At 36.2% G+C, this 19920-nt stretch overlaps 1 protein-coding gene across 3 annotated transcripts in view; it reads left to right on the top strand.

Moving 5' to 3' along the window:
- Nucleotides 1-19920, top strand: part of LOC150083001 (pyridoxal-dependent decarboxylase domain-containing protein 1) — a 395987-nt gene that overhangs the window by 288999 nt on the left and 87068 nt on the right. For all 3 annotated transcript variants that reach the window (XM_090377732.1, XM_090377731.1, XM_090377730.1), the window contains exon 19: nt 13188-13306. In XM_090377732.1, coding sequence (XP_090233858.1) covers nt 13188-13306 — 119 coding nt within the window. The remainder of the gene's footprint in view (nt 1-13187; nt 13307-19920) is intronic.

The following is a 19920-nucleotide window of genomic DNA, read 5'->3' as shown; positions in this document are numbered from 1 at the left end:
TAAGAAAATCGCTTTCAAATCATTGAAGAATTGCTTTAGTCGCTCGCTTTGCACTCGGGGCCGATGCATCTGGTATTGCCTAGTGCCCCTCTGTGTCACCAGGAAATACCAGGTCATAGGCTCTCATTATCTAGTGTGATATGATACTACCACTTTATTTAATGGAGGCTTGAATTGGCAAAACTCATTTTCAGTTTCCAGAGCAAAGCTCTAACAACCCCATCTTTCTATCATGCAGTATAACAGAATGAGTAATGCCTGATGCCTATGATTAATGTCTAATATGATGGGATCATCATATTAGACATATCCAATATTTCTTACACTTCAAGGGTACAGTTTTAAAATGGTTTAGGCAGGCTGGCTGCTAGATATTCCAACAGGCTGAAAATATTAGTAACTCATTAGAAAACATCCAGATCAGCTAATATAGTCTTCTTGCCTTTATGTCTGTCCCAAGTGACAAATAGAGCATATCTGCTTTAGTAAAAACTCAAGTGCGCTTACAACTGCAACTGATTCTATATTTGTTGTCAGCAGCAAAAGCCAAAATTGGGTCTCACCGGCTTGGGGGATATCAAATCCTCCATGGGTAGGTCCATCCCCAACTCTATCTTTATGGATGATAGTAATGTTTATATAAAGAGGGGTTTTCATTTGCCTTTCAGTATACCACCTGCAGGCAAGAGCAAAGTGGTTCATACTTTTGCAGGAGGACCTTAATGTCAGAATTTTGCTAGAATCCATGACATAGCACTGAAAGAATTAAACATCATTTGGGCTTGGTAGACCTGCTGGCTAGCTACCAAAGTGATGAGGGTTTACTTTTCTCAGCCTTAGATTTTTCTTTTCTTGGGAAGTATGGACATGGACATTGTCCCATGTCCATTTCTTCCTCTGCAGTGAGTTTTCTGAGATGATTTATCAAATACCTTCTCAGCACTGACACCAATTTTTTCTTGTACTGTTGTTGTCACTTGGTTTTCTGTGTTTTATCTGTATCACTGGACTGTTGTAGTGGTGAAGCATTAGAAGGTATTGACATTGGAGCGTTAACTGACAGAGTTTTCCATGCAAGTTTTTAGAACTCAGTAAAAAAAAAAAAAAAAAAAAAGTGCAATGGGAATGAATGATTCTTTCAATGGAACAGTTATTTCTGTTTTTGTCCCGATGGAATACTTCCCAACAATCTTTTCAGTATATGTTGGCTTATTGCTATTTACTGGTTCACGTCTTTTCTCATCTCTTGTTATGACATGTTCAGCTCAACTTAAGTCACTGTATTTCTTTTTACTTTGTTCCACTTCTGGCACTTAAAGAATCTTAATAGGTTAAATGCATGTGTGTATATATATATAAGTTAGTAGTCGTGAAAGGCAATGTGCTAACGTTACGGTACTAGTAACGCTAAGTATGGAGAACAAAGGGCGAATGGAACGGAATGGAAATCGCTACAACTGTGAATAATAAATCAGGGTGCTAAGATAAAGGAGAAGTAATAATAATAATTTAGCGCCGTTCTTCCTGTGACCTCAGTGCCCTTTTCAAGGGCCAACCGCCGAAATCAAAGGAGGAAGCGGCAATAAGTGGGTAAAGCCTTTGTTTCTGACATGAAATACACGGCGCACATGGTGTACATGAAAAGTAGGTAAAGTTAGTTAAAAAAAATTTTTTTTATAAATTTTAATTCTAATTTTAATCATGAGACGTGCATATATTTCATGGCTGACCCGACAGAGGCTGGAAGTAAAGAATAACATGAATAAAAAAGGCAAGAAATGGGATAACTTACTGGGGTTGTGTAGGTTGTGGCGATCTGTACTGCTGTGGAGAAATAAAAGGTTTAAGCTACAGTATATGGTATAAACTGGTGACCACTGGCGTAAGAAATTGGGAAAATTTATAATTAAATAAGTTGGGCTAGTTACCCCATGCGTCTCAAATTGGAGATGTATTAAAATACTTTAAATTAGCAAAGTAGTAAATTTAATTAGTAAATTAAAATTAATTAAACCAATTTGTTACGAATGTAAAAAGGAGTTACTGTTAGAGTTACCCTTTTAAGGTTAAATGGATGAAGGAATGCATCCCAGGATAGAAAGGAATAATAGGTTAGCAAAGTAGTGGTAAAAAGTCTCTGAACTTTGTATAAGTGAGAAAAATGTTTTAAAGAAGGAAAGGAGCATTCAGTAAACTAATGGCTCACAAGAAATAAAGATATATGGGATAGGAAAGCATAAAGAGTACTGAAGATGGTGCTAGGGCAGTTAGTGGTTGCTATACCCGTTCCTATAGTAGGACCTTGAACATAGTTCTGTGAGCATCCTTCAGGCGTTTACGTATGGTATATGAATATAAAAAATAAAAAAGAAAATAAATAAATAGATAGATAAATAATAATATATAAATGGTAAATGAATACTCCTAGAGATAGCCAATCAGGGGGGTACAAATTTTCTATGCTTGTAAGACCCCAAAGTGGCTGGGAGTATTGACTACACACATGTACAAGCCTAGCAGTTATGGAATATCAGTTAGCCATGATATTATTGATATCAATAGTACAGTTAATCAATTTTTTATATTTGATAATACCGAGAGCTTTTTTGATGTGGTAATATAAGTAGGCTGCTGGAAACTGGTTGTTAGAAACCTGCTATACAGGTTTCTGATGTTGCTAACTATCAGTTGTTTGCTATGGCATATAGTGGCTATACTGATGATTTGAGATAAGATGATGTTGGCATGTACTTTTTTTGGAAATATTCAAATGCCAGTGAGTGAAGCTGAATACATTAAAGTTAAAGGCGTCGCGCTTATTATATATATTGACCATGGTGTAGGGGTTGTTGTTGTTGAGGTCCATATCTAAATCCAAGTAGTTAGCAGCCTTGTTATTATCATTGGTTTTTTCTAGTGTGAGCTCAGTAGAGTATATATTGGCAACGTTTTGTATGAAGTTGGGGCAATTTGCTGCAAATAAATCAACAATATATCTGAATATGCATATATCCGGAGGTAGTGATGTATCGTACCAGTATAGATATAGATTGGCAATGATACAGCTCGCTGGGCTGCCCATAAGAGTACGTATAGTTTGTTGGTAAACTGTTTTACCGTCGAAAATGTAGTTGTTGGAAATGCACAAATTGAACAGATTATTCCAATATATAGTTTTGCAGTCTATTATATGTTTGTATCTATTAAACAGGTTGTTTAGGACAAGCTTCAAATTGGCTTGACTTATGCTTGTAAATAGACTATTGAAGTCAAAGGTTAGTATATGGGATATATTGTTACTATGTAAGGCATTTATAATAGGGATATTGTTGTTGCTTATCTTGCTGTTAGGCAAGATGTTAATGATAGGTTTCAGTAGTTGCTCTAAGGTTTTGCCAGGTTCCAGAAGCATTGCTTCTCTAAAATCTCCATCTCAGCCCATATACTTGAATCCTGCTTTAAGAAACAGACAGGAAGAAATGTTTATACTGAAACTTAAAACACTATCTTAAACAACAAATTTAGCCATAGTATCATTACCAGCTCTATAGAAAACCTCTGTATTTATAAGAAATTTCAAATGATAAATGTGTAAGCAAACCAAGATGCCACAAAAAATGCAAACCAAGAAATAATAATTCAAACAATCACAAACTAGGTAACTTTGCCCACTTGGTAACCAATTGGGACAACAGGGACATAGAGGTGCAACAGATACTTACCCTACTTACTCTTCAGTATGAAACACTGCATTCTAAAAGCACTATTTAAATTTGTCAACAGTTGTGAATTCAAAACTAAACACCTATTATACCTGCTATTTGACATTTGTAAATTTAAACTAAACCTTATAAATAATAATATTAATAAGGAGTATTCTACCATTATATTAAAATTTCAGAACACCACTGTGGATTGCATCGCTATAAACCACTACATTAACTCACATGCCTACCTCCTTCCAGCCAACTGCCAAAACATCAGAATCAAAGCTATATACAGATATGATAAACCATTCGGCCTTCTTTCCTGAAATTACAAATCCCTTGCTACCAATATGGACAAAGCAGAATTAGACACCAACACATGCATTTGCCACAAGGCAGAACTACAGCCGTATGTTAATCCCCACCACGGGCATATTATAACTATTAACCTGGAGATTATACCTCACCAGAAACTGAGAAACATTCTTTCTCATGGATACAAATTCAGGTTGTTTAAAAAAACCTGAATTTTTCAGTATTCAGTTTCATGCACTGGCAGCCTAACCACATTCAAAAAGCAGTTATATCATGACCTCCTTAACTACTGCTTCTTGCTTGCCTGTAAATACAACACACCTATTGAAGCTTTCCGTATGTGGATAAATACTGTGTCATCAAATCTAATAAATAATTACAAAGCCGTAATGCCTTAATTACAAAGCCTTATTGAAGAGACTGCAATCAGGAGACTTACTAGTAGAAACCACCAACCACAGACATTCTGAGAAGCTGTTACAGCTTACAAGCTTTGCTGGCATTCCAGTTAAAATATCTCCGCACACAACCCTAAATTCATCTAAGGGTGTGATATCCAGTTGGGACTTATTAAACGTTACCAAGGAAGAAATAACCCAAGAGCTGCAGGGACAACACGTAATTAAAGCAAGACGAATAATGATTAAAAAAGATAATGAACTTACACCTACAAGAAATATTATTCTCACCTTCAATACACCCAACTTACCCTCCTCTGTAAAAGCAGGTTATTTACTTTGCCGAATCCGCCCTTACATTCCAAACCCTTTAAGGTATTACAAATGCCAAAAGTGTGGCCACTCACAAACTCCTCTGTATGCAGAGGAGTTCCTGTCTGCCCTAATTGTGGATCCTCAGATCACATACAAAGTAACTGTACAGCTACAAAAATGACCTGCCCAAATTGCAAAGGTGACCATCCTGCATATTCAAAGACGTGAAAAGTGGAAAACCGAGAAGAAAATAGTAAAATACAAGGTTGAGAACAAAGTAAGTTACCCAGAAGCGAGAAAATTACTTGCTCCTTCTATAACCAAAAATATGACCTATGCCAATGCTGTAAAAAAATATCAGACAGTCTCTACTCAAACCGATGTAACAGTTCCCACTAACAAATCAATTTCTGATTCGGCTAGAAATGTTCTTTCTAAGCAACAATCCAAGTTCTCTGACCAGGCAAATAATACTCCTCTGACAATACCAGTGGCATCTCCTACTCCAGCCATAGATACTATATCTCATAGTTCAAACGGAAATGTAGTGAAAAATTTTCAGGACACAACCATGGACACATATGGGCACATCCATACAGGAAGATCCCCTTCTAGAAATCCATGCAGAAGAAGAAATCGACACAGGTCGGCCAGTTTTCTCCAAAAAAGACAAATCTAAATTAGAACGTCATAAGCCAGTAACCTTCAAAAAGCAGTCAGATACATCTCCATCAATTAAACACAAATAATGCCTTGTATTTTACAATGGAATTGCAGAGGCTTTCGTTGCAACACAGATGGTAATATCCGTGATCTAATTAACCGATATTCTCCAATTGCCCTTTGTCTTCAGGAAACTTACCTAACCTCGCAAATTTCTCCTTCAATAAAGAACTATTGTCTTTATCGAAGAGATCGTAATACAGCAAATGCTGCCCATGGTGGTGTAGCAATCCTAATAAATTCAAAGATCCCAACTAAACATATTCCACTTCAAACTGAAATAGAAGCTGTTGCTGTTCATATAACTCTCCATATTTCAATAACACTTGTTTCAGTATACCTACCACCAAACCATACTTACTGTTTAAAAGATCTTGAAGATCTCCTCATACAGATACCTCCACCTCTCTGTATATGAGGGGATTTTAATGGGCACCACCCCTTATGGGGCGATCCTAAACTAGACACACGTGGTCGACTCGTTGAAAGCTCTAGAGTCACAAAACCTCACCTTACTCAATGCTGGTGCGCACACTCAAATACAACTCCCAACTGGACACACCTCAGCAATAGATCTCTCAATTTGTTCTCCAATACTCCTCCCAACCATAGAGTGGTACGTTTTAAATGATCATATGGGCAGTGACCACCTTCCAATCATATGCAATTTTTTAATATCACAGTCTCCTTCAAACAAACTCCGCAGGAAATGGAAATTTGTTCGTGCAAACTGGGCAAAATTTCGATCATCAATCTCTCTTGACGAGGAAAAAATCCAGCTCCAGAATATTGATAATGTAACAGATCACATCACATCTCCTAAAAGTGGCCAAGGACACAATACCATTATCAAATCCCCCTGGTCGCAAGTATTATAATTACTGGTGGAATGATGAATGCACAAAAGCAAAGAAAGCAAAAATCAAAGCCTGGAATTTATTTCGGCAATGTCCAACCACAACCAATCTCATTAATTATAAGAAGCTAAGAGCAAAAGCACGATTTGTACAAAGGCAAGCCAAGAAAGAATCCTGGACCCATTTTGCATCGACCTTTAACAGAAACACTGATCCGAAAACTATATGGAAAAAAAATTAGACAGTTATCTGGTAAGTTTCCTACTATACCTTCTCCAATCCTCTCCTGGAAAGGGCAAGATCTGTCCAGTTCCTTAGATATTGCTAATGCTGTGGGCAATACTTTTGCTGAAATATCAGCGGCATCAGCATATTCTACATCATTCCAATGAATTAAAAACACTAGAGAAAAGCATGCCGTAAAATTTCAAACCGCACGTACTCTTCCATATAACAAACCTCTGCAACACTCTGAACTTCTGCATGCCATTAGAACAGCCCACAATGGTGCTGCCGGGCCAGATGGGATTTATTATGTCATGCTTCAACATCTCGATGACAAAGCTTTAAGCCTGCTTCTGGTGTTTTACAATCGTATATTTTTAGAAAATGTTTTTCCAACTTCTTGGCATCACTCTACTGTTTTGGCATTCCTAAAACCTGGGAAAGATCCAACTAACCCCTATAGCTATAGACAGATCTCTCTCTCAAGCTACCTGAGCAAAATCCTTGAAAAAATTGTCCACAGAAGACTCGTATGGATCATTGAGTCACAACATCTAATGAGCCATAGCCAATATGGCTTTCGTAAAAATAGGTCATGCTTAGACCTTATGGTCAAGGCTGAATTCGCCATTCGAAATGCCTTTGATAAACGTGAACATCTTGTAATGGTTTCAATAGATATCGAGAAGGCTTTTGACACTACCTGGCGGCATGGCATACTTAGTGATCTTTACTCTCTTGGTCTGCGAGGCAACCTTCCTATATTTGTTCAGAACTTCCTACGTACTAGATCGTTTCAAGTTCAGTACCAACATGCCCTCTCCAAAACGTTTATACAGGAAGAAGGAGTACCACAGGGATCAGTACTGAGTGCCACTTTGTTTGCTCTTAGAATAGATTCCATCACCAATCAGCTTCCAAATACAGTTGAGACCTACCTTTATGCAGATGGTCTTTCCATCTCCTGCCATTCCCAAAGCATGAGGTCTATTGAACGGCAGCTCCAGATATCACTTAATAAAATACAACAGTGGGCCAGCCTCAATGGCTATCGACTCTCGCAGTAGAAAACAGTTGCCATCCATTTTTGTAGACAGCGCAAACTTCATCCGGATCCTGAACTTCAAATTTATGATGTCTCCATCCCTGTCACTAATACCATCAGATTTTTAGGATTAACACTTGATAATAAGTTAAATTTTATAGACCACATAAAAATTGTATGTACTTCCTGTCTAAAAAAGTTAAATATACTCAGAGCTTTATCCTCCCAAACATGGGGCGCAGATCGTACATCTCTGCTTCGGCTATATTGGGCATTAATCAGATCCCGTCTTGATTATGGAGCTCCCATCTATGATTCAGCCAGATTGAGTGCATTGCGCTGGCTTGATCCAATTCAACACAGTGCCTTGAGACTTTCACTCGGGGCTTTCAGAACATCACCAGCACATAGTCTCTACATTGATGCCCATGAACCCCCACTAACTTTACATAGGAAAACACTGTTATTGAAGTATGCTGTCAAGATACAAAGCTGTGCCATGCATCCGACTCAGTCATATCTGTTCAATCCATCATTAGAAAACCTTTTTAGAAATAAACCAAGCATAGTAAAGCCAGCTGGTCTTCGCCTTCTTGAACTGATGCAAATTTGGAATGTTTCCATCCTTTCCGTGCAACAGGTAACAACTTGTACTCAACCACCATGAGTTCCACCTCCTATACCGACCTGTGACACTTACCTCTCTCAATGGGGAAAGAACATTTTACAAACATCAAATATCAAACAACTTCACGAAGCTCACACTCAAAGATACTTTGACTTTTCTTCAATTTATACAGACGGCTCTAAATCTAATTCAAACGTTGGAGCGGCTGCAGTGTTTCCAAATACCGTTATTTCAGCATCCTTGCCATCTGATTTCAGCATCCTTGCCATCTGATTTCAGTATCTTCTCAGCTGAATTATATGCAATCAAACTAGCTTTACAGAATCTCTCTTCTGACTGTGCTTTAAAATCTGTTATTTACACTGATTCCCTCAGCTCAATCTTGGCTTTATGTAACCCCTTAGATAAAGTACACCCTATTCTAGACGAAATAAAAAGCATATTACTAAAAATTGAAGAACGCCATCAACTGGTCACCTTCTGCTGGATTCCAGCTCATTCTGGCATTTTGGGCAATAAACTGGCTGATAAAGCTGCAAAAAATCCAACTAGCTTCGACTTAACTGATATCCCTGTTTCGCCATCAGACTATGCATTAACCATTCAGGCTGCATGCCTGTCAAAGTGGACAGCAATATGACACTCTCAAATTAATAATAAACTCTTTCAATTTAAACATGATCCAAAAATTTGGCGCTCCAGTGTCCGCACATCAAGACGAGAAGAGGTAGTCCTTTCAAGGGTAAGAATAGGACATACTTACCTGACCCACCTTTATTTACTCACAGGGAATGACCTGCCACAGTGTCCACTTTGTAATATAAATCTGAGTATTAAACACATTCTCATCGACTACCCTTACTACGAACAAGAAAGAACTTCAACCCTGCTATCACTGGTTAATCTTCGTCAAAATTAGCCAAAATTAACCAGTCGTTAAAATTCGGAAATATCTGCATCATCTCATTGGAGATGACGCAGATATTTCTGAATTTTTCAACTTCTTAAAGCAAACTGGACTTTTTAATCAATTCTGAATTTATGAAACTTTTTCATTTCTTTTTATTATAAATGAATAGGCACATTATAGCCAAAGTAGCTTATGCGCCATCAAACCCCATATCAACAACATCATCTAATTTAGCTCATGGAGGAGTAGCACTCATAGTGAACTCTTTGGTGCCCTCTAGACCTATCCCCCTGCAAACATCTTTAGAGGCAATTGCTGTCCGTGTCACCTTCGGAATCACAATAACATTAGTTTCATTGTATCTATCACCAAATCATACATACACCTTTGCTGATTTAGATAATTTAGTAATGCAAATACCTGCTCCCTTTTGTATTATGGGTGACTGGAATGGCCATCACCCGCTATGGGGTTCTCAACATCTTGACTCCAGAGGACAGATAATTGAAAAAAATTTAGAACACTGGTGCTCACACATACGTGCATTTACCATCTGGCTTAAGCTCTGCTATTGATCTTTCAGTATGCTCTCCAGTGATATTTCCTCTCATAGACTGGACCGTTACTAATAACCCTTGTGGTAGCGATCACTTTCCTATCATCTGTACTTTCTGTATAAATTCTACTCCTCAGAGTAACATTAGGACAACCTGGAAATTTGCTAAGACTAACTGGATTAAATACCAAGAAATAGCTCACTTAGATACTGTCTTTATAGCAACCCACACAATTGACTCTTCAGTAAGCTACATTACAGATAAAATAATGAAAGCATCCAAGACTGCTATCCAAAATCCGGCTTCATCCAAAAATGTGGTGGAACGAAAAATGCAACAGTGCTAAAAAAGAAAGGAACAAATATTGGAATATTTTTCGAAAACATCCAACCACAGCTAACCTCCTACAGTTTAAGAGAGTCAGAGCTAAAGCTCTTCATATAAGATGAGAGAGTAAAAAAGAAGCATGGGCGCATTATGCCTCCACCATAAACAGATCCACAGATACTTCTACAATATGGAAAAAAAATTAAAAGAATTAATGGTAAATACTAGCAAACAACTTCTATTATTCTACTTGTAAAAGGGAAAGAAATCTCTGAACCTACAGAAATTGCCAATGCCTTAGGTACTATGTTTGAAACGCTTTCAGCTGTTGCCACATATGAACCAGCATTTCAATTGTTAAAATCCCAGACAGAAAAATACAAACTAAATTTTAATACTGTCATCCTTCATTCTTATAATCTGCCTCTGACCATGAATGAATTGTGTAATGCACTTGCACGAGTGAAAAACAGTGCTCCAGGTCCCGACGGGATTTATTACACCATGATCTGTCATTTAAGCGAGGAATCATTAACTGTACTCTTACAACTGTATAACAGAATTTTCTTAGAGGAGTATTACCCCGCTAGCTGGTGCCATTCTTATGTGCCAGCATTCCCGAGACCAGGGAAAGACCACACAGATCCCAAAAATTACCGTCCTATTCCTCTAACCAGTTGTCTGGGAAAAACATTGGAAAAAATAATTAATGCCAGACTGACATGGTTTTCAGAGGTCCAAGTCAGTATGGTTTCCGGAGAAAAAGATGAACACCTAGTCATGGTATGTGTTGACATCGAAAAAGCTTTTGATACAACTTGGCGATATGGGATTCTTCAGGACTTGCATAAATTTGGACTTCGGGGTCATCTCCCAAAATTTATTAAGAACTTTCTAGGCAATAGATCCTTTAGGTCCGATTCCACTCTTCATTATCTCGAGCATATGTACAAGAAGAGGGAGTTCCCCAAGGATCAGTGTTGAGCGCCACACTCTTTGCCATTAGGATTGATTCTATTACCAAGTGTATACCTAACACAGTTGACGCATACTTGTACACTGACGATCTTGCCATGTCACGTCATTCTCAAAATATGAGACTTATTGAAAGACAACTACAAGGCACCATTAACAAAATAGTCTCTTGGGCCAAAAATAATGGATATCGGCTTTCTAAACCAAAAACGACTGCTGTGCACTTCTGTCGCAAACGTTCTTTACATCCGGATCCAGACCTTCAGTTGGATTCTCATTGTATTACTTTCCAACCTAGTATTAGATTTCTTGGTTTAATACTTAATAAAAAATTAAACTTCCTAGAACATATAAAATATATTCGTACAAGTTGTCTTAGAAAACTAAATCTTCTCAGAGTAATTTCTTCTATGTCATGGGGTGCAGATTACATGCTGTTACATTTATACCGCTCACTGATCAGATCCCGGTTAGACTATGGGTCTCTGCATATGACTCAGCCAGGCCAAGTGTATTTAAATGGCTCGATCGTGTACATCACAGTGCACTAAGAGTTGCACTGGGGGCTTTTCGCACATCACCAATCTTAAGCCTCTATACTGAAGCCTATGAACCACCGTTACACCTTAGGCGAGAAACTCTACTACTAAATTATGCAGCCAAAATCAGCAGTCTCCCACAACATCCCATGTGGCAATGTCTCTTCATGCCAAAATGGAGAGAAATCTATCAAACTAAATGGCGTTACAACAAACCATCTGGCATTAGGCTTCAAGCTTTGATCACAAGCTGGGGCCTGAAGTTTTCTAACATTCTCCAGGATACTAACATGGAAACCCTGCCATGGCAATTGCCTCCAGTACATATTGATAAACATTTTCAGCAATGGGGAAAGAATAACTTCCCCATTGCAAGAACAACATTAGACAAATACATATGGCTCACTCCACCGAGTTTAGCAGCTTCATTCAACTATACACAGATGGATCCAAAACTGGTAATAAAGTTGGCACAGCTGTAGTACTACCAAATGCCACCATCTCCAGACAGCTCCCACCAGAATGCAGTACTTATACCTCAGAGTTATATGGTATTCTACTAGCCCTAGAGAATATAAAAGAAGCTTTGTACGCTAAATCCATCATATATACAGACTCGTTAAGTGCTGCTAATGCTCTACAGTGTAAATCCTTCCCTAGTCATCCTCAGATACAGAAAATTTTAGCACAGTTATTAGCACTTCATGAACGTGGACAGCTCGTAATATTTTGCTGGATCCCTGGACACATTGGAATCCTAGAAAACGAGCAGGCAGATTTAGCTGCTAAAATTGCTACAAATGTGATGCCATCTAATTTCAGGACTCCTTATAGTGATCATAAGTCCTTTATCAAACAGACATATAAAGAAGTATGGACATGCATGTGGAAAGATCAGACAAATAATAAACTTTTTGAAATCAAGAGAGAACCTAAACAGTGGAAATCCAGCCTGAGCAGAAACAGAAAGGAAGAAACTATTCTAGCCAGATTACGCATTGGTCATACTTTCCTCACTCATAGCTATCTACTAACAAACAGTGACCCTCCACAATGCAGTAATTGTTTATGCCCACTAACAGTAAAGCATATCATCGCAGTATCAAAAAGAACGGAAAACAGCTTTTACCTCTAATTTTCATAATTACAATCATTTAACACTACAGTGTGTCCTAGGAGATCGAGAGAACATGGATGACATTTTTCTTTTTCTAAAATTTATTAGTAAATATCACCTTATCTGAACCACTATCACCTGTAAGAAAAATGAAGAAAATATCAGACAGTAATTAGTGCATTATAGCCTAAGTTGCTGATGCACCAATAAATCTAACAAACAACAACAGATGCATCACTTATGAAAGTGGATACTTTTTTCAGCATGCATTGAATATTAATTTGCAAGAATGCATTATTCATAAAATTATACAAAATTCCTGAATTTAATATTTTTTTCACGATTGCTTTTGTGATATAAGTTCTCTCCTATTCTTATCCTTGAACAGATCGACTAAAATTTGTGAACCAGCTGTTTTTTATGATCAGCTATTAAGCACATTTATGTTTGCAGTTTCTTTAATTATATATATATTTTTTGTGAATATTAAGCCAGTTTTTTTATATATATATATATATATATATATATATATATATTGTTTTCTTTTAGGTGAGGGGGATGATGGTATGTTGTGTGTTAGGTTTGGTATGGTGACTGATGATCTAGATATGGATGAACTTGTCAGTATGGTACTTACCGCAGGAAAGGAACTAGAAGAATCATCAAAGGTTTTTTTTTTTTTTTTTTGCCTTTACATTTTTTAGCAACGTTAAGTAATTGTTTTTTACATTTTTTACATTACACAAAATTCAGCTTGAATTCCTTTAATATCACTTGTATTGATTGTTTATCTGCTTAAATGAAACTCTGTGAAAGGAAAGTTTATCAGAATGTGATTTCTTTAATTTAGTGTTTTTTTTTTAATTGCTGTATAGGTAATTTATAAATTACAGGCAATCCCCATATAACTTGGTACAGTCAGTCCTCGTATAACACGTGTTTACACTACACGAATTCAGTCATACACGATTTATAAATAGGGAAACGATATTGTATATAACATGAGCTGAATTCGCTTATGCACGATTCGCCTTTGTGTTTACAAGAAATGGCAGTCTAACGCCGAATCACCCCAACTGAACGCAACACATAGGAATGAAGAGAAGATTCTGAAAATGTATTTGTTTTTTATATCAGTGAAGGGGAAACACATTTCACCATGATAACGTAAAAACCCACACAATTTCAGCTATTGGTATTATCGCAAATGCAATTAGATCGAGTTTACTACCAGTTTATAACAGATTCCACTAGCAGGAATGCAGCTGGAAATTGTTTTTATTGTTTTATGGTAGTAACCCCCAGAAATGTGCTTTAGTAAAATGTGAGCTAGTGAGGTGTTCATAGTGTCTCTCGTATAGTGTTCCTTTACGGTGTTGTTTATTCAGTTGCTACATGCGTGCAGCTTTGTTTATGTGCATCAAACGTGCCTCCTCATTTTGTAATTGTGCTTTATTTCCTAAAAATGAGTAAAATACTTAAAAGGTGTGGAAAGGAAGCGTCCTGGTGAAGACACTACAGATTTAGAGAGAAAAAGAAAAGCAATATCGAGAAACAGAGACAGGCTGGGTCAAAAATTCTTACTCGGGAAAATTTGTAGTGGCCTCATACTAGCGTTTATGGCCAAAATCATACCGGCCTCCGGCCCACCGGGGTTTCCCCAGTAAGGCTTATGGCCAGTCCGCCTCTGTCGATAGAGAAAAAATATGAAATTGTGAAATGCTTTGAGCGAAATGAAAGATCATTTGATATTGCACATGCTACAGGCCTAAATGAAGCAACGCCGAGAATTATGAAGAATGCAGAGAAGATAAAAACAACTTTCACAGCAGGAACAACTCAAAGTGTAATTAAAATCCATTAGATTAAGACACAAAGAATTGGAAGAGATGGAATGGCTGTCATCTTTTTGGATAGAAAATCAAACAAAAAAACAAGTTTGCTTACGATAGAAGCAAAAGCATTAGCAATATTTATTACGTAATAGTCATAATAAAATACTTACGTATTTCATTACGATAATTTATTGTGTTTGGTAATGTTTTGGTTACAAATGTGTGTTCAATCTTGGGTGGTCGGCACCTAACCCTATTTTTCCCATAGGGCCTGTTGTTTATATTGCACGATTTTGCATTGCATGAGGGTTTCTAGGAACACAACTATCGTGCTATACGAGGACTGACTGTACTTCTACAACATGGTTTTGCTCTAACCCGGTTTGAGAATTGCGGGAAATCTTGCATAACACGGTATTTTTGAGCTTTTCTGCTGTGAAAACCCTGTTATTATGTTAGATGTAATTTCAACATTTCCATTCCTTTTTGTGAATCCTGCTGTTGACTCGCTAGTCATTATCGCCTTCATGGTATTTTTATAAAGCACATTTCTGGAAGTCGCTACCATAAAACAATAAAAACATTTTGCAGTTTCTGATTTATTGGTCTTTTCTGTTAGTGTAATCAATTATAAATGGGTAGTAAACTCTATTTTCTTGCATTTTCTATAGTACCGATAGCTGGAATTCTGTAGGTTTTCAAGCTATTAAGTGAAATGTTTCCCCTTCCATGAAATATTCAATCATATAAAAAACAAATGTTCAGAAACTCATTACTCCGTGTCATGTTTGTTGCAACTTGTGCTTACCGTGTTCTTTGATATTAATTGCTTATCATTTTTTCTGTTTTAAATTTTACAACCAAAAAAAAAGTCAGTGAACAGAAATATCAATTAGTATGTACATATTAATCTATATTCCATGATGTAAAACTCTCTAAAGTGCTCTGAGGCACTATAAATATGTAAAGTTCACATGATATATCAGCATTCGATCCCATCCCTAGAAATATACTATACTTCTCAGTTTGATCATAATAATTAAGATACATATGTAAGCATAAATTTATTTTTATTTTGCTAACTGGAAAATATTCTTCAGATTTTCACGTATCATTTAAAGTGTTAGTCCACTATATTTTGTTGGGAGATCACTGGGTTAGGTTCTGTGCTATTGAACTTGTGCGTGTTTGAGACCATAAAAAATAATCGTGAATTTTAAAGAGAGCAGAAGGTACACGGAATCTAGATGCTGCAGAAAAGATTGTGCTTAGCAGTGATGAAGACGAAGAAAATTAAATGAACATACATTATCTGACCTATAAGTATCACAGTTTGTAAGGTAAGACATTTGTTCAGTTATTAATATTTAAGTTACTACTATTATAAAAATAAAGTTAAAATATTAAGTTATTACTACTATAAAAATTAAGTTTCCAATAGTTATAAAAAAAATGGCTTATTTTTGTTAGTCTTTGGAATGTAACCCCCCCCCCCCTTTTTTTGTACTAGTATATAAATTACCATACAGCATAAATACCGCAAACACAAAACAGTTAATTGCACAGAGTTGAAATTTGGAATGAACTGTATCCAGATCATGTGGAAACAAGGTGTGTTTACATTGAGCAGGGGTTTCAAATAGTGACACTTGAATAAATTTGGTGCTGTATGCATTATGTAAATCAGGCAACACACTTTGAGAATATTACTTTCAAAGGATTGAGAAGAGGACATTTTTTACAAGTTGGGTTGTGCAGTGTAACGAGATTTCACTATACTCGGTAGTGTAGTAAGCAATCAGTGTGCATCACATAATGTCAGTGTGGTTTGAAGAAAAATCTGTATTCCATGATGTAAAACTCTCTAAAGTGCTCTGAAGCACTGCTGCACTATAAATATGTAAAGTTCACATGATATATCAGCATTTGATCCCATCCCTAGAAATATACTATACTTCTCAGTTTGATCAGAGAAGTATAGGCAACTACTGGCTTTATAAAGCTTGTAGTCCTTCCTTGGCAGTGCTGTTAACATTGAAAGGTAATGGAAATTCAGTGTGAAAGAACGAATATCCCAAAAAAATCACTTCAGTCTTTCCAGAATTAGCCTAATCTTCAGTATTTATCCCACCAATTTATTGGTAGTTACCATTCTGCCATTGCATAATGGAGGATTTTGTTTAAGTGCTATTACAGTTTCAGTCCTTGTTGTAGTTATATCCTTATCAAATGCTCTAACTTTGGATGTCCTACTTTTGTAGGAGATAATGTTCCTTCACTTGCATGTGATAAACTATACATTCTCGTTATATTGCTTTTCATTTGCACCTTGTCAGTTTAATGTGATCAAACAATATATATCTGTTTGAATTTACGACACTGTAGTTCTTGCTTTAATACAGAAACAAAGTATATGGTAGATGTAGTTTATTAATTTTATTCAACATGAATTACATACAGTTATTTAATTTAAGTTTTTTCATTATTTGTAATAATTTTTCCTATTCTTGTTCTTGAGCAGACTAGTTTAAATTTATGCACCAACTGTTTTTATTATCATTATCAGCTGTTAAACAGGAGTAATTATGGAAAACACACACACTGCAAATGTTTTTTTTTTTTTTTTTTTGTGTGTGCTGCATATTGATTCGAAAGTTTCACTTTAAAAAAAAAAAAAAAAAAACATTGAAAGATAGTGGCAAATAGAGAATTTCTTATGAGAAATTATACCTGAATTTAGCCATTTAAATTTAAGCATTAAATTAAAAATGCCTATGCCACCTGTAAGACGGTGGCATACATCCTGTTCAGACCATTATTTCCAACTTTGTAAAAAAACTGAAAACTGTGTACATAATTGCTTTTAAATGCTAATTTTTTTTTTAATATTTTGGCTTTATAGCCAAACATTAGTGTGATTATTGTCAAAAGATAAAATCACATTTTGTTAAAAAGATGTAAAATAATCATTAAAAAAACATGCTATTACTCTTTTATGATTCAATAATATCCTCTACATTTATATGTATTATTTGATTAATTTTCATAAATTTTTGGATCTGAACTTCAGTTTCCATGTTGTCTTTAATCTTGGTGAAAGGTTGCATCCTCGTGTGCCGATTTTTGAAACTATTGTATGTGTTAAAATTGCTTCTATTACTTGTAAAACAATACTAGATGGCAGAATGTCTCTGTAGAATTTCAAAATGATCTTACATAAACATACATAATTTGATATTGAGGTGAAACAACCTTAAAAATATACACACGCACACGTGTATATTTTTCAAATTCAAATGTATATTCAAAGGAGTATGAATGTATGTGTACACATACATTCATATTCCTTTGAGCCAGCACAGATAAAAATGTGTTTACATATATATATATGCGTACTCATAAAAGGGTTAAATATAAAAATAAAATTTATTAAAGTAAACAGTGACTGCTTTCGTGATCATTTTATTATTAGATAACACTGGCCATATTTTATGGTTTGCTTTTCCCGACTTCCATTTCCTTCTTCTGGCTTAATTAAAGAAAATGAAATGTGGCTTACATAATTTAATTTTTTTCCATATTGTGCATTTCTTGAGTCTGCTTTCTAAGTGGGTGGGTGATAGAACCAGGGAAAGGTTTACACTTAATGGATATTGAAGCAATATGGCTTTATTACTGTGGTAAGTACTACCCTCTTATCCTTGGTATTCAGCAAACTTGGACATCAGATCTCACAGTGGGATCCCACAGTATTCAGTACTGTCATGCCATTACTGAATACTGTGGGATCCCACTTGTGACTGTTGTTCACTCAGAGCAGGTGCCACTTTTGCCACCTTTTACCCTGTCTGTAAATCTCCACTCCACTGTGACTTCATCTGAATTCGGTGATGCACCCATTATAATAAATAAAGGTTTGGCAGTCTGTTCTGCTGCCTCCTTTAATATCATTGAATAAATTCTATCGGTTCCTTATGTATTTTTCTCCAATCCATTTTCAGCAATCATACAGTCATCTAGTTGTCAGTACTAGTAGTAATGTTGAGCCTAAAAGAATGCTCGTGTGGATGGATATTCATGCAGAAAAATTATTTAGCTTATAAGCTATTTGTAGGATCATCAGTAATTTGGATGGTTCAGTCTTTTACTTTTAGTGTTTCACATAAGCAAAAAAAAAAAAAAAAAAAAAAAAGTCTTGCCTGATACACTTGTACCGTCTTTACTAAGATTTTTTCAGAGTCTGATTTAGTCTGCCTTTCTCTCCAAGGAACTTTATTACAGACAGATTAATATATACCTGCCATAGTGCTCAGCTTTTTCTTTGATTTTGTGCGCTATGCAAGGTCTTCCAGACATTGACTAATTTTTAGCTAATTGTCTATATGTCCTCTTAGGTATGCTATTTAGTTTGCAAGTGACAGAAAAAAATTTATATCCATTCTTTCCAACTTTTGTTTCTGTTACTAACTTCATCAGTTAGTGGGCCATCCACTTTGGTCTTTATTCTGGAAGTAACACTTTACAGGTATGAGATGAACAGCATCTAGAATTGCTGATTAAAAAAAAATTACTTTATTTTCTTATATCATGTTTTTTTTTTTTTTTTTTTTTTTGTTTGTTTACTGGAATGAAAACTTACATATTCTCTCAAGTTAAGACAAGAGGAAAAATCTAGCAACAAACAAAAAAATTGTTAAAGGAAATCTTTATTTTATCTTCTAATAAAATGTAACACTCTTACTCAGTCCTTTATATTTTTATAATTAGCATTAGTTGAGGCATGCGATGCAAGAAAGCAAGTTTATGCAGCATCATCCAAAAAAAAACCCTCCCATTTCACCCCTCCATTCGTTCCAAATGACTGTCCAGCTCAGCCTTAAATTTATTTAGGCTATCAACAAAAGATGGAAGTCTGTTCCACCAATCAACCATCCACTGGCTAAAGGCAAATTTCTACGCATCTATTCTACAACTGTCTTTCCTCAATTTGAATCTATGACCTCAGGTTTTTAATCTGAGCAAGACGAAGAATCCCATTAGCATTCAGCTTGATCAACCCATTCAAGGCCTTATACACCTCAATCAGATCACCTCGCAGGTGCCTACTCTCCACTCACTGCAATTTGCAGAACTTAAGCCTTTCTTGGTAAGAGCACCCCTTCATTCCCCTCACCAATCTTGTTTCCCTTCTTTGTACTTGTTCTAGCAACTCTACATCCTTCCTAAAATGAGGCCTCCAGACCTATACACAATACTCAAGGTGTGGCCTCACCATTGCCTTGTACGAGACAATCGCCTCCTATCCCTGCTAGAAAAATTCCTATATATCATTGACAAGACTCCATGACCTGCCCTGGCAGCCTGTCTGCACTATTCAGCAAACTTCATATTTGACTGTACAATTACCCCCAGGTCTTTCCACTTCACCTGAGTGTAGTACTACACAG

This window comes from Mastigoproctus giganteus, chromosome 7, assembly GCF_048544385.1.
Source record: "Mastigoproctus giganteus isolate SK-2022 chromosome 7, ASM4854438v1, whole genome shotgun sequence".
Classification (NCBI taxonomy): domain Eukaryota; kingdom Metazoa; phylum Arthropoda; class Arachnida; order Uropygi; family Thelyphonidae; genus Mastigoproctus; species Mastigoproctus giganteus.
This window is presented reverse-complemented; position numbering and strand designations above follow the sequence as displayed.